Consider the following 15,126-nt stretch of genomic DNA (forward strand, 5'->3'; position numbering starts at 1 on the left):
GCATTTTAAACATACACAGAGTAGACTATCTGTGGCTTTCTTTCTATGAGTCCTGTGAAATTGGGGAAAGGCACTTTTGCTTAAAAGATGTATAGGCTTGCATGTTTGTTTAAACCTCAGAGGAGTTCATCATCCTTTGCCTCTTATAAATGTACAATGGTCAGAAGTTGTTAAAATACACGTATCTTCTTGGGCCTGGGAATCCCAAGCTCTCTTTGGCTGTTCTAATTGTTTGGCTTATGTAAATGGACCCCTAATGACCCTGTTATAAAGGCCCATGGGTTGGTGGTTTGGGTGCAATTAAAACAGTTTGTTGGGTCATGAAGCGTCAGCCTGGAGAAAAATACCACCTGTTTACTTCTTCTAAAGAACCAGAAGGAAACATCCCCTACGGAAATGAGATTTGTTTAGACCTTCCAGGTGTTGGGGGTGGGAAAATATGGGCTGTGTGATAAATAATGAGAAGGAAGTAGAAGGAAATGCTAATCAAAAGGGAGTGATAAGATCCCCAGTCAAGGGAAGGGAGTGAAAAGGATGTCCTTGAGGCTAAGGTTTGCTTTTCACTTTGTCTTAGACCTCTCCTTCCACTCAAGGAAAACTTCCTGGATAAGTACAAAAGCAATTTGTCAGAGATCAGAGAAATGTTTAAATATCCAGTTAAGACCTGTTACTTATTGACCGCTGTGATATTTGAGCCATTTTTGGTGAAATCACTAATATTTTGAATTCATGAAGCCCAAGCCATGTACAAGCACCAGCAATAAAACGTGGCAAGAAAGAGTGCAGTTCTGGAGTCAGAACACCTTGGTTAGAATCTGAGTTCCAGCATTTATAAGTTGGGTAATCTTTTTTTTCTTTTCTTTCTTTTTGAGTTGAAGTCTCACTGTGTCACCTAGGCTGGAGTGCAGTGGCACACTCACGGCCACCCCAGTGTCAACCCGCTGGGCTCCAGAGATCCTTCTGCCTCAGCCTTTCAAGTAGCCAGAACTATAGGTGCGCGCTACCATGCCTGGCTAATTTTTGATTTATTGAAGAGACGAGGTCTTGCCAAGTTGCCCAGGCTGGTCTCGAACCCGCAGTCTCAGGCAGTCCCCTAACCTCGGCCTCCCAAAGTGCTGGGATTGCAGACTGAGCCACTGAACCTGGCCAAGTTGGGTAATCTTTAGTAAGTTAGTTTAACTTTCCTTTGCCTCCTTTTTCTCAGTTGTAAATAGAGTTAATGGTAATACCCACATTATACAGTTGTCAAGAATGAAGGAGATATTGTGTGTCAAGCACTTAGAGCAATGCATTCAGTAGGATTCTGGCTATTACTATTTTTAAGAGTGTTTCTCGGGAATATTTAGAGATAATCACTTAAAATGTCTTGCTCTAACTTTTAGGCAATTCCTAATATACTAGTTGAATTGTAATAGGAATTACAATAGCTGGGTCACTGGGTAGACTCCACCATGCCACCTACTGAAATGTTTCCCCAAATGCATTTATGGATGCCAAGATGATCAACAATTTATTTGGAAATTTATTTTTGCCTTTGTATGAGCAGTAAACAAATTTATCAAAATGTATTCTATTTTGCTCTCCATGTTGCTCACATGTAAAATGAACCATTTTTGAAGTCTATTAGAAATATACACGTTAAGCAGTCATCTGAATGAGTCATAGACCTAAAATGCCTTCCCTTCCTATAAATTGCTGAATGTAGACCCGTTGACTATTCCATTGGCTGCCTAACAATAAATATTTGCTAATTTAATAAAAAAATTCTCAAATGACAGAAGGGAAATTTCTGCTGGAAGTCTTGTTTTCTTTTAGCAGAGCAAATATTTGACTAGGTCATAGAAACATTGTTTGAGTTTCAGCTTTCCATCTTGGCAACTCAGATGGTATCATCATACAGTTTTTTATTGGATACTTTTTTTTAAGGGGGGAGACATAGTGTTAAACTAATATTAACACTTAGCAGCCTGACTTATTTTGGGTTGTCATATAAATATTGTCATACTTTTAACATCCTAGGTACAAACAAGGAGAGTGGTATGTTACTTTATTTTTTTAGAGACCAGTAGAAGAAAAAAAAAATTAATGACTGTTAAATTTTTTTCAGATGTCTTGCCACACTTATACCCAGGTGGGAAGGCCTAGACTGTTTTGTTTTTTGTTTTTTCAGTCTTATACTCTTTAAGTGAATTACATAATCAAATTCTCCTCACAACTTTATTATATATGCCTTGGAAACTAATAATCCACATAAAAGACTCTTTCACTTCTTTTTTATGGGGATTCTTTCCCTGCACCTGAAGCTGCTGAATTAATTGATTAAATTTTTTTCTTTTTTTCATATTATTCAATAATTGCTAATGAATAGCTCCACTTGAAATTAGATACACCATAAAAATTAGTAAACCAGATTAAGATAGATTTTTTAAATAGTTTATTGTCTTCCTTATAATTAAGAAAAGTATACAAATATCAAAAAATAAATTATGCCTCTTGTTGATGACGGCACAACAAAACATTGCTTGTGGGAGTATAAATTAATGCATCTTATCAGAAGGGCAGTTTGCCAGTAAATATCTTAAAGGAAAAACATAAACAGGAACTTAAAGGTAAGAGGTTGCCCACAGAATTGTTTTTCTTTTTTTTCTTGCTTTAAGATATTGTAGATTCACATGAAGTTATAAAAGATAATACAGAGAGATCCCATTGTACACTCTACTCAGTTTTCTCAAAAGTAGTATCTTTATAGAAAATGTCACAAGCAGGATATTGACATTGATACACTTGAGATACAGAACTTTTCCCTCAACACAAGGGTCCTTTGTGCTGTCCTGAGAGCCACTCCTCTTCCCTAACCTCAATGCCCTCCTAACTCCTGTCAAGCACAAATCTATTCTTCATTTCTATTAATTTTATCATTTCAAGAATGTTCAAGTACTTTTTCAGCCACAACTTCTTTCTCTTCTCCTTCTGAAACTTTGATACATGAATATTAGATCTTTTATTGTAATTCCACAGGTACCTGAGGCTCTGTTGATTTTTTTTTCCCCCAGTCTATTTTCTAGTATTCAGGTTAGGTGATTTCTATTTCTAAGTGGTAATTTCTTCTGCCTCATTGATTACTTCCTCTTTCCCCTTTATTTAGCTCATCCACTGAGATTTTAATTGTTATATTTTTCTATTCTGAGTTTTTATTTGCTGCTTCTTTATGCTCTATATTCCATTTAATTCTGAAATGTTCTGTTTCCTTGCTGAGGTCTTTTAATTTTTCATTTGTTTCAAATGTCAACATCCAAAAATACTCATGGAAGCATTTTTATCATGGCAGTTTTAAAATCTTTGTCAGATAATTCTAGCATCTCTGCCATACAAATATTGGCATCTATTTGATTATCTTTTTATTCAGTTTGAGATCTTCCTAGTTCTTTGTGATGTTACGAGTTTGGGATCTTAAACGTTCTGTTTAACTGCCTTCCTCTGGTACCACTCCAGCAGCAGAAGCTGGGGGTACTTCCAGATAAAGGTAGAAGTCCAGGTTCTCCCCTCAACCTCTATTGAAAGCTAGGATGCATTCTTATTTCTGCTGGGTGGGAGTGGGACTTCCAGCTCCCCATGTAGTCTCTGTTGATACCACAGTGAGGGTGTCAGACACTGGATGATGATGGAAATCTCGACTCTCCACCAGGCCTTCTCTGACGTCACCCCAGAGGAGAGAAGGAGGAGCACCTCATTATTGCTTGGTGGGTGTGGAAGTCCAAGCTTCCCTCATGGTCTCCACTGACACTGTGGTCTGGGCCTTGCTTTTGACCAGCGGGGATGAAAGTTCCAGTTCCCTCCTTGACTTTCTCTAATATCACTCCAGCAAAGATGTTGAGGACCTTGTCATAGCCTAACGAGGGTAGAAGTCTAGGCCCCTCATTAGTCCTTTCTTGGCATGAGTACAGGAGAGGCAATGATTTCTTCTGTGGTGTTTGGTTGGAATAAATTGGTTCTTGTCTAAAATTTTTCTGTCTTGCCAGGCCACTCCTTTCCTGATTCTTTGGCTAGAGAGCAGGCTTGTCTTGGGACTTGTCTATGCCCATTAGTGTTTTGGGGTTGCCAGTTTCTCCAGTATCCAGATTTGTATAGGTGAAGCAAAAAGAAAAAAATCTAGCAAACTCACCACCATGTTGCTCCTTGGGCCCAAGTTCCACAGTAGTTCCGCCCTCTTCTTTCCACTTTTCAGAGTCTTCTTATGTATGTTTTGTATGTAATGTGCAGGACTTTTTAGGCATACTTATGAGAAGCAGAGAAAAGCTGATCTGCTGCATCTTCCCATGAGTTGGCATAGAGTTGCCTAGGGTTTTAAAAGTATGTTTTTAAATCTAGTTTTGTATTTCCATTCATCTTTGCCCTCACCTAGCTATTCTCCTATTCTCATCTGAGATTCCAGCTGCTTTTGAAAAGTTAGATGATGTAGTAGTACTGGACTTGAATTCCCATAGTCTCCAGTCCCCATCAATTCTTCCAGCTGAGGCAATTGTTAGTTATCATTTATCGTTGGTTCCTGTGGTATATCACATGCCCACTTTATTCATTTAAAGATAACTGCTTGGCCCTTAAAGGCATTAGGGTTTATCTGATATAAGGCATTGAAAATGCTTATGCTCTTTAACTTGCTAGTCACTACTAGGAATCTACACTGAAGGACTAATTAAAAATTTATGTAAAAGGATCTTCGTTACAGGGTTGTTTGTATAATAGTGTTGTTTGTAAAAATGCAGAGCACCTAAAGGAAAATATCCAGGCATGCTAGAATGTAATGTTATTTAAAAATCACATTTAAAAGAATATGACATGGAAAATGTTCATAATAAAAGAAAAAAGCAAGATATAAAACTGTTTGTACAGTATTATCCCCCTTTACAAATCTTTCTCAGCTTCTGGAAGATCATTCACTAAAATACCCACAGTATTAACTCCGGGTTTTAATTTTCTTCTGTATGTTTTTCTGTGCTTTATGAGTTTCTGCTGTGCTCATGAATTACTACTATGATCAGGAACATAAAATCTCTTAAAATAGTCAAGAATGGACTTAAAAATCTTTTTTGCCATTATTAAATGAGATGTTTAAAAATTACATATGAGTCATTTGGGGTAATCTCTGCATATATAGAGATGTATTTACACATACCTTTAATGCATACATAATAGTATAATAAATAAATGGGAATATTCTGTTCGCTTTGTTAGGAATCATGTACGTTGATAGCAGAATGCAGTCTGCATATCATGAGTTGAGATGATGGGTGGAATGAAAAGATGGTATCTAGCTATTAGTCTTCATAGCTGTTACATTTGGATTATATTCCTGAGGAGCAAAGCATTAACACTCTCAGAAGAAGAAGGCAACATGGCTAGATGTCCTGAAATCATTACTGTGGTGTTATGGATTCAACATGTTTTAATAGCTTGTATTTAATTACTCTGTGGAAAGTTCTCCTTTTTTTTTTATAACTCAGTCATTATCATGAATTATTGTAGGATGCCATAAAAAGATAAACTCATATTTTCCACTTGTATAATAAGAATATTTAAAAGAAATGTAGATAGGTATTTTTCTGGCATCAGTTACAGGAACTTGCTGACCTACTCATTTTATCTTTTGTTTAGTTTGACCAGGCAGCTGATGCTGAGTTATCCTGGATTACTGAAACAGAAAAGAAGTTGATGTCTCTGGGCGACATCAGGCTTGAGCAAGACCAGACTTCTGCTCAGCTGCAGGTTCAAAAGGTGGAGAAGTACATTTCCAATCGCCATCTAAATTATTTGCTGTTGTGCTCCAAGTCTATTAAATGTGCCTGCATGATTTACTTTTTAAGACCCCTGTAGTGTAACTTGGTATTTTTAACTACTTCACCTAATTATTTTCATTTTAGTCATATGCTTTCTTTTTATACTTTTTTTCCTTCATTTTGGTAAATCACAGACATTCACCATGGAGATTTTGAGACACAAGGATATTATTGATGAACTTGTTAAATCTGGGCATAAAATCATGACTGCATGCAGCGAAGAGGAAAAGCAATCAATGAAGGTATAAACTTGGCTGCATGTGTTGGGCTTTCAGTCCTAGAAAAGCACTTTTCCTGTATCCACAGCCACTATTTAAGCAGTAAAAGTCATTAGTTTCAAATAAGGCATTTTTCAAGCTTACAGATAGCAGTGAAAGTACAGTCCACAAAGGAATCACCAGGAGGACAATCTTTTTTAATAGGCATAAAGACTACTGAGGTTTGAGTCCCTAGTTAACTGACACACTTGAAGCATTCAACTAATGCTGGGTGTATTATTATCATTATGATCAGTATAAATTATTCTTTTATTGTTTTCAGATATGTCAACTGTTATTTAAATGCTTCAGGGACATTTGGGCCTCTTGAGCTGAAACAAAAACCAAGATATGTGGTACTCTCTAATGCTGAAATCCATTTTGTATGAAGTTACAGTACGCTATATAGGGAAGAAATGAGCATCTAGTTTGTGTAGCGTATTTTTTTTTTTTTTTTTTTTAGCCAAAGTCTCACATTATCACCCAGGCTGGAATGCAGTGGCACGCTCACAGCCACTTCAGCTTTGACCTACTGGGCTCAGGCGATCCTTCCGCCAAGTAGCAGGAACTAGTTAGGCGTGCACTACCACACCCAGCTCCTTCTTTTGATTTATTGTGGAGACAAGGTCTCACCAATTTGCCCAGGCTGGTCTCGAATCCCTGAGCTCAGGCAGTCCTCTCACCTCGACCTCCCAAAGTGCTGGGATTACAGGCTTGAGCCATCGTACCCGGTGCTGTTTGTGTAGTTTTAATGATTCTTTACATTGGGAGAAAACCAGCCACAAGCAAACTATTTTTTATATATATATATATGCCTAAATTACATTTTAAAGAGTATGCATTGCCTTTAAGATATACCATAGATAAAATAACAGGATTTACAATATAATATGTTCTCTTTTATTTATATCTACAATGGCAATTTGCTTGTTTATAACAGAATCCTTATCGTTTTTGTAAAGAATATGACATGAAAAATACAGATTGCTATGAAGTAATTGTTTTGTTATTCTGTGGTTTATTGGGTTACTATTATGCTTTATCTTCTGCTATTAATTTTTGCTGTGAATTTATATCATAATCCAGATCACAGTGACCACCCCATTAAGTTAATGTGTAGCACAATGCTCTAGTTTGATTCTAATATATATCATTAATTTGTTGACTAGTAATTCTTACAATCTCAGTTGCAAAAGGTAGTCTTTTTCTTTTTCCAGAACATAAGGTAAATGTTGCTAGAATCATATTAGACTTGTTTTCTAATTCAAGGGTATTGTAAGAATGACTGGAAAATTTTGCTTATTGTGTTTGGAGAGTTTAGTGTCTTATTCATAAAAACTTGAGGTTCTTTCATTTAAAATGAACTTTTAGAACTAGAAACAATTAAAATCTGAATAGCTTTTATCGATTTATTCATTTAATGTACATTTGTTGATTGCCTATTCTGCCAAGTGTTACAGTGCTGAACAGAGCTCCCTGGAGTATGTGTGTTCCTTGGCCTGACAAATTAAACATATTTCTTCTTCCTATTTTCTAGAAAAAACTAGACAAGGTACTAAAGAACTATGATGCCATCTGCCAGATTAACTCAGAGAGGTATCTACAGCTAGAACGGGCACAGTCCCTGGTTAACCAGTTCTGGGAAACATATGAAGAACTGTGGCCATGGCTGACAGAAACACAAAGAATCATCTCTCAGCTTCCTGCCCCAGCCCTTGAATATGAAACTCTAAGACAACAGCAGGAAGAACATCGGGTAAGCTCAGTGTGAAAGAGAATGCTGTATTCCCCATTAAAAGAGGATCATGATTTTTATGTTTTTTAAATACTGTTGACACCTTAAATGATTAGGACATTTTAGTAATATTGTGTCTTGGGCTGCATAATTTGCTTATTTCATATTTGCTTAACTTCTTATCCAGGGTTACAGTGAGAAGACTCGTGTGGATAGACCACATCGTATGTGTCATTAATTACATCACAACTTTTATAAAATAGTATTCAATATAAATCATCTGGATAGGAAAAGCTCCCATTTTAAAATGCTATATAAATAAGCTTTTGAAGTCTTTCAATTTATACACATTGAATTGCTTTCAATTTTGGAAGAGCCATTATACAGACAAGGCCACTGAGCTTGGAGGAAGTGTATAATATAATGAACATATCAAAATAGCAATATTGTGAGTGTGATGAAAAGAAAAAAATGCTGAAATACAAAGACACAATGTTTCCCTTTTTTTCACCTTACATACATGGAACTCTTGAAAGTTCTTGGTGTAGATGAGTAAACTAGGGAGTACATTTATAACTACAGTTATATTATTTTCTAAACATGTATGAAGTGGCATTACGAAGCCCTAATTTCAGCAATCACTTAATTGGTAATGTGACTTAAAATTTTGCAAGGGTTTGGGTAAGAGATGGCTCAAGACTGTCAGAAAAAAATCTGGAGTTCTTGCTGGTTATGGACTTGTGAACCTAGTTGCTCTCCCAGATCTGTACGAGATGTACTCTAAGGTTATGTTAATCTTGTTTGTTTACTTTTTTAATGTATTGACATCGAAGGCTATCTCTAAGTGAAGTATTTGTTTAGAAGATAGTTTTAAGAACACATTACTTGATGCATATTGGAAATCTTACGGAGTTCTATCTAAATGTAGAATTGAATTTAATTGTATTGTAAATGTTTATTTGTGATAGAAATCCTGGTAGTTACTCACTGAATGATTTTTTACAAAAAATGTTTCATAGATTTTTTTCGATTCTGAGATTATTTGAATAAATATGTTTTTAGCATAACATGTTGGAAAGGGGGCTCATTATTGAGCTGAAGTTTTCAAAATTGTAGTTTGTTTTCCTTTTTGCATCATCTTTAAGTGCTCAAATTTGTGATTGCTTATATAAAGGAAAGTACAAAACTTAGTAGCCAGTTCTTCAGAGTGTTTAAACTAAGCTTTGCTGTTTCAGAGTTTTGTATAGCCTCCTAGAATGGCTGTTCTCCAGCTCTACTACACCCTCTCCCTCTATTTTTTGGGAAGATTTCATTCATTCTATCCAGGAATGAAAAAAATGTCTCTGGGGGCCATTACCACGTGACAGATATCTTAAAGCCATGCTAGGTGTCTCCAGCGTGACTGGATTCCTATAACAATATGTTATCAGGAATCATTTTGGCACATGTGGCAAAAGGCATCTCCTGTTGGGCCCTTTTCCCATGCACATACATGCCCAAGTAGACATCCAGTATGTGTTCTCTAGCCTATCATGGAACAGTCTAAAAATGACTCCTCTCATACCCCCCAGGCTAAGTTGCCTCATAGTGGTGATACACAGATTTGATCTACCTGGATTCCAGGCAACTCAAGAAATCTCAGCAAAGATCTTGCATTTTACTTGAGAGTCTGTTGATAACTCAGAGTGTAAGCTTGTTTTTCAAGCATGCCTTTATAGAACATTGATGCCAGAGTATATGTAACATCCACAGCTTTCCTTTTCCATGAGATTGCTTATAGCTGATAATTGACATCACCACCTCCATTCTGTAAAGCAGCAGGAAGATATGATCTAATTATGTGAAATAAAAATAAGAAAACCTCAGCCTGGAGCAGTTGCAACCATGGCCTTCCCATGCTCTGATGAGAAGATCTTTCCTCTTTTTAAGATCAAATTTGTGTTTATTTAGCCCTTTCCAAAAGTGTTTTGAGGCAATCTTCTGAAAAACTTCTATAATAGTTTATTACATTGAGGATAATTAATGATGTAACGTACCAGTTTTCTCAATAAGTTCTTATAATAATCCATATGATTGATTGATTTTAGTGGAGACATTCAATAAAATCTAGGTATGTGGCTACCCTGGTGATTCTTCTTGATGAATGATAGAAATTAAAATTTGCAGGAAAAGAGTGGTAACTTATCTCTAGACTATCTTTCCTTAATGTAATTTCTCTCAGAGATGCTTTTGATAGGGACTGGAGTTTGGAGACCCAGATGATGGTAAGGAACTGCTGATGAGGGAGCCTTATCAGTAATGTACAAATGGAAGACCTTGATGCTGCATAAGACTGGCCTGAAAGAAACCTGCAGACAAAGGCAGATCTTCCCCTGGGATTGGCTTTGGATTTGACCCATGAAAAACCATTCAATGGAAGCCCTGGGATCCATTAAGTGTAGCTATTCCAGCTTTATTTGCCTCCCAACACATCATCTCCCATAGTGGAAATGGGCTCTCCTTGAATTCAACATCCCCCTACTAGTATAAATATTACTGCATTTTTTCATTAGATGAAAAAATTATGCAACATATCCATCTGACCCACATTTTACCTTAAATATACCTTACAAACAATGCTCAGTATATAACTGTGTATTTGATAGGTTATTACTCCTGAAACCTTTAACATTTTAAAATAGCAAGTAGTCATTTATTCATACATATGTCTATATGGCATATATATACAGAATAGATTGATACACACATATATAGTGTAATACACGTGTGTATTTATTTTATGTTGGTTCACATAAATAAATACAAAGCCTTGTGGGGCTTATATCAGTCACGCTAACATAACACCCCTTATTTTGAGATTTCCTCTCAGCATTGTATCTACCTTCTGCTGAGTTTCTTTCTGTTCTCTTTTTCCTCCCCCTCTTCTCCTCCCTCCTTCTCCTCCTTACCCCCATCTATTTCTCTTTCATTCCACTCTTTTTGTATATATGTGAATGTGCAGAAAGGAACACCAAGAGATATGACTTGGTGTCTGTTGGTTGGGGACATAGTGAGTTCAGAATTCTTATATATGATACGACCTTTGGCTAATGCTCATGTCAAAATGTGCTGCTTTTAGTATGAAGTGCGTAATGCACTGAGATTCATTATTTCAGTCAACCAGCAATTTTGTGTGTAGCCTTAAATGGGCTTTGGCATGACCAGACTGTTGTTTAATCTTTGTGTTCGGGCCATCTCTTCCTGGCAGAGAGCTGTAGGAGCCATCGTGTGTTAAATGCCTTGTGATGGGGAGGGCGTTTGTTTGGAGGTTCTTGCCAGCTGGATGCGTTGGGGGTGTAGACAGCTGTAATATGGAGGTGTGACCCTGAGATACTGAAAAGCTGTTTGGTTTGTTATAGCAACTGCGAGAGTTGATAGCCGAACACAAGCCTCATATAGATAAGATGAACAAAACCGGGCCGCAGTTACTGGAATTAAGCCCAGGGGAAGGCTTTTCTATCCAAGAGAAGTATGTGGCAGCTGACACTCTTTACAGTCAAATTAAAGAAGATGTCAAAAAGCGAGCTGTGGCACTGGATGAAGCCATTTCTCAATCAACTCAGGTAATCGTTTACATTAGAAATAGAGTTCGGTTTGGTTCTTCCAAATGGTGGAGCACAGAAAGACATTTCCTCTATCTCCTGATTACATTTCAACTAAAATGATTTCACTACATTAACTCTGAGTATTAATGTCTTTGTCTTTCAAAAGTGATGTTTGCTTGGGTCTGGCCTTATCTTTTTCTGTCTGCTTGCAGATACAACGTAAATAATTCTCAATGACTTAAGAAACATGCAGTTATCATCATTGTCTAAATATTTAATTCATTGCCTATCCTTAGTGGGATGCAATATTATGCGATATTTACCAGTAGAAAGCATTATAATTATTAGTAAAAACACTCCTGAGAAGTCAATAAAAAGAAAGACAGGATGATAGGCTGAATAAAATATATATGAAGTTAGAAATAGGTATTCTTTTCTTTTTTGAAAATATCTTTGTTAAGAAGTTAAATCTTGAAATACTCCAGATTTTCCATTTTCAAGGTTTAGTCTTTAACATTAGATGCAGGTCCATTTTCTGTAATCTCGTGTGATGATTCCTTTAACTTTGAGGATAGTGTTGAACCTGTGAATAAACAAATAAGTTTCTATAACACTGCCTAATTGTCTGTGGTACCCTTGCAAACACAAATGTGAAGTTCTCTCAAGTATCCGATTATGTATTTGTGAATTAAATATAAACTTCTGACACAACAATGGAAAGTTTTTTTTTTTCATTTAATTTTTTAACATTTTCCAGCTCAGGAAATACATAACTTAAGGAATCCCTTGATTCCAATCAAAATTGTCCATGAATTTCATATTTAATAATATAACTTTTTAAGATGCCAGAATAGTCATTTAAAATGACAAAAAAGATCAGTTTTAATAGCTAGACACCCAACCTTTGGAACTTAATTTTTAAAATTAATAAGAATATGAAGCAACTGGTGAAACAGACGCTGCTGCCATGTGGTCCAATTATATACCAACATATACCATTTCTTAGTGAACAGTCAATTATTTATAAGAAGCTAAGGCTACTCTACATAGGTAGTGTACCTCCTAGGTGCACACAAGGCATGATTTCAGATATGTCTTCATACAACCGCTGGATGGGTAGGTTGATAAGGGGGCTAAGTTTTAATTCTTAATTGTGACATTCAATGAATGTTTTAAATTTTGCATTTGGTATCACAGATCTTTTTTTCATAAGTGATCTCTTGGTCTTACTACTACTAGTTCCATGACAAGATAGATCAGATCCTCGAGAGCCTGGAACGCATTGTGGAGCGTTTGAGGCAGCCGCCCTCTATCTCTGCTGAGGTTGAGAAAATCAAGGAGCAGATCAGTGAAAATAAGAATGTGTCAGTAGACATGGAAAAGCTACAACCGCTGTATGAAACTCTTAAACAGAGGGGAGAGGAAATGATTGCCAGATCTGGGGGCACTGATAAAGACATATCTGCCAAAGGTAATAATTTTGGAATAAAGAAACAAATATTACTTTTAAAACAATTCTAAGTGTGTACTGTTTGCTGGCAAGCCAACTGTATAATAAAATGCCAAATCTTAGAAAAGGTATTAACAAATGTGATGTGCTTAAGGTTGAAGAGCGTGTTTACACACATCCCTTGATAACGTCTTCCTTTGTGAAATCAATCGGTTGAATATCAAGTGTGCTATTATACAAAGGCCTATGTTCTTCAGGCCTTTTAAACCAGTAGGTTAAGACATAATGCTAATGAGGCCACTCCTAGGGTTTCTTCTTTTCCCCCTTACTGATTACACCACCTTACATAGCATGCATACCCCATCTCACAACCACAGAAATGGGACCATAGCCAGCCATCATAGAGATATATGCTAGGGATCAAAGGAAGAACATGTATGTAGTGGAAATTTACAATAAGCATTCTCTGTAAGCCAGCTCAAATATGTATCCTATGTTGTTACAGTCCTAGGGCTGAATAGACAACTTTATTCTTGAATTGTAGAGCATAAAGAATTAAGTCAGGTGATTATTTCATTTACTTGGGATTAAGACTAATCTTTGTGAACTTGAAACTTGATCAACTTGGTTGTTCTGTGAGCTCACTTAAGATTTAAGCATCCTCTTTTGCCCAGAAGAGGCTTGATTCAGCAGGTGTAAGAGACCCAGAGATCTTACATTGTCTGAGATAGTCTCTTGGACCTGCTGATACCCACTAGACTAGAGTCAGCTAGATACTTAGCATGTTAACTCACTACTTTATTTTTTTTTTTTGAGTTGGAGTCTCACTCTGTCGCCCAGACTGGAGTGCAGTGGCACAATCCCAGCCACTGCAACCTCAGCCTACTGGGCTCCGGCAATCCTTCTGCCTCAACCTTCCAAGTAACTGGAACTACAGGCGCACACTACCACGCCCGGCTAATTTTTTTGGTTTATTGTAGAGATGAGGTCTCGCCAAGTAGCCCAGGCAATCCACTCACCTCGGCCTCCCAAAGCACGGGATTACAGGCTGAGCCACCAAACCCGGCGACGTACTACTTTCTATGTAAACTAAGACATCCTATTTTACGGCTTCAATGAAGCTAACCAATAGCCTTATTGATATTGTTTTGCTGTATAGCTGTTCAGGATAAGCTTGACCAAATGGTTTTCATCTGGGAGAACATACACACACTGGTGGAAGAAAGGGAAGCCAAACTACTGGATGTGATGGAACTAGCAGAAAAGTTCTGGTGTGATCACATGTCACTGGTAGTTACCACTAAAGATACTCAAGATTTCATCCGAGACCTGGAAGATCCTGGAATCGATCCCTCAGTTGTAAAACAACAGCAAGAAGCAGCAGAGGTAAGCAAACAATCTCATTTAAAATTAGAAAGATAAGTGGTGACATAATGAAACCTGGATTCCTTTGGTAAGTATGAGGAATTACTCTGTTAAAATTTATTTTGTTCTGAAAGTGGAATGCACAGTGTTAATAGTAGGAGATAGAGTACACCCACACATTTCCCTTTGAGACTATGTATTTGAAATAATTTCTCTCCATTACCACTGTGTCTGTTATATTTCAGGGCCTCATTATCTCTTTCTCTCTCGTTTTTTTTTCTTCCAAAGTGTAGAGTGTGTTTCCTTGCCAGGACTCTCTCATTGCTGCCAGTTGTCTCTAGATTGGCTCTTACTATCTTGTTGCCTAAATTCCCCAAAGGTATCCTCTGCCTCTTGGATAAAATTTAGACTCCCTATAACAGGACATGCAGCTTTTTACACCCTGGCCTAGCCCATGCCTGTGTCTCCAAAGCCATGTTTTTCTTCTGTTCCTTTACCAAACTCTCCCTTCTAGTAGTTAGAAAATGGCTTTCCCACAACAGTTTTGCTCTTTTTAGCATCCATGCCTTTGCATGTTTTATTTTCTCACCCTCAAGTGTTCTTCTGCCACTCTTCCAGCGGATGCCACTCAAGCTTCAAGGTTCGGTTGAATTATTATCCGTCCCCCCAACCACCATATAAAATCTTTTCTTTTATACTTAGCAGAGTTAGTTCGTCTGTGGACTTTGCACATAGTATGACTTCCTGTTGCTTCTGCCTTTCCTGCTGGACCGTGAGCCCTTTGTGGCAAGTAGCCATATCTATTTTTTTTTTGTATCCCCAGTGCCTAATTTAGGGCTTGGTTCATGCTTGCTTAATGTTTGTTGAATGAATAGATAGATAGATAGATAGATAGATAGAT

The 15,126-nt window shown here is 37.1% G+C and overlaps 1 protein-coding gene across 5 annotated transcripts in view; it reads left to right on the forward strand.

Annotated features, from left to right (window-relative positions):
• LOC103254375 (dystonin) overlaps positions 1–15,126 on the forward strand; it is a 133,534-nt gene that overhangs the window by 68,026 nt on the left and 50,382 nt on the right. For all 5 annotated transcript variants that reach the window (XM_021709718.1, XM_008052466.1, XM_008052468.2 and 2 more), the window contains 6 exons: positions 5,653–5,772; positions 5,969–6,076; positions 7,629–7,847; positions 11,225–11,428; positions 12,650–12,881; positions 14,020–14,246. In XM_021709718.1, coding sequence (XP_021565393.1) covers positions 5,653–5,772; positions 5,969–6,076; positions 7,629–7,847; positions 11,225–11,428; positions 12,650–12,881; positions 14,020–14,246 — 1,110 coding nt within the window. The remainder of the gene's footprint in view (positions 1–5,652; positions 5,773–5,968; positions 6,077–7,628; positions 7,848–11,224; positions 11,429–12,649; positions 12,882–14,019; positions 14,247–15,126) is intronic.

Source organism: Carlito syrichta, unplaced genomic scaffold, assembly GCF_000164805.1.
Source record: "Carlito syrichta isolate Samal-C Ts95f unplaced genomic scaffold, Tarsius_syrichta-2.0.1 Scaffold277477, whole genome shotgun sequence".
NCBI classification, from domain to species: domain Eukaryota; kingdom Metazoa; phylum Chordata; class Mammalia; order Primates; family Tarsiidae; genus Carlito; species Carlito syrichta.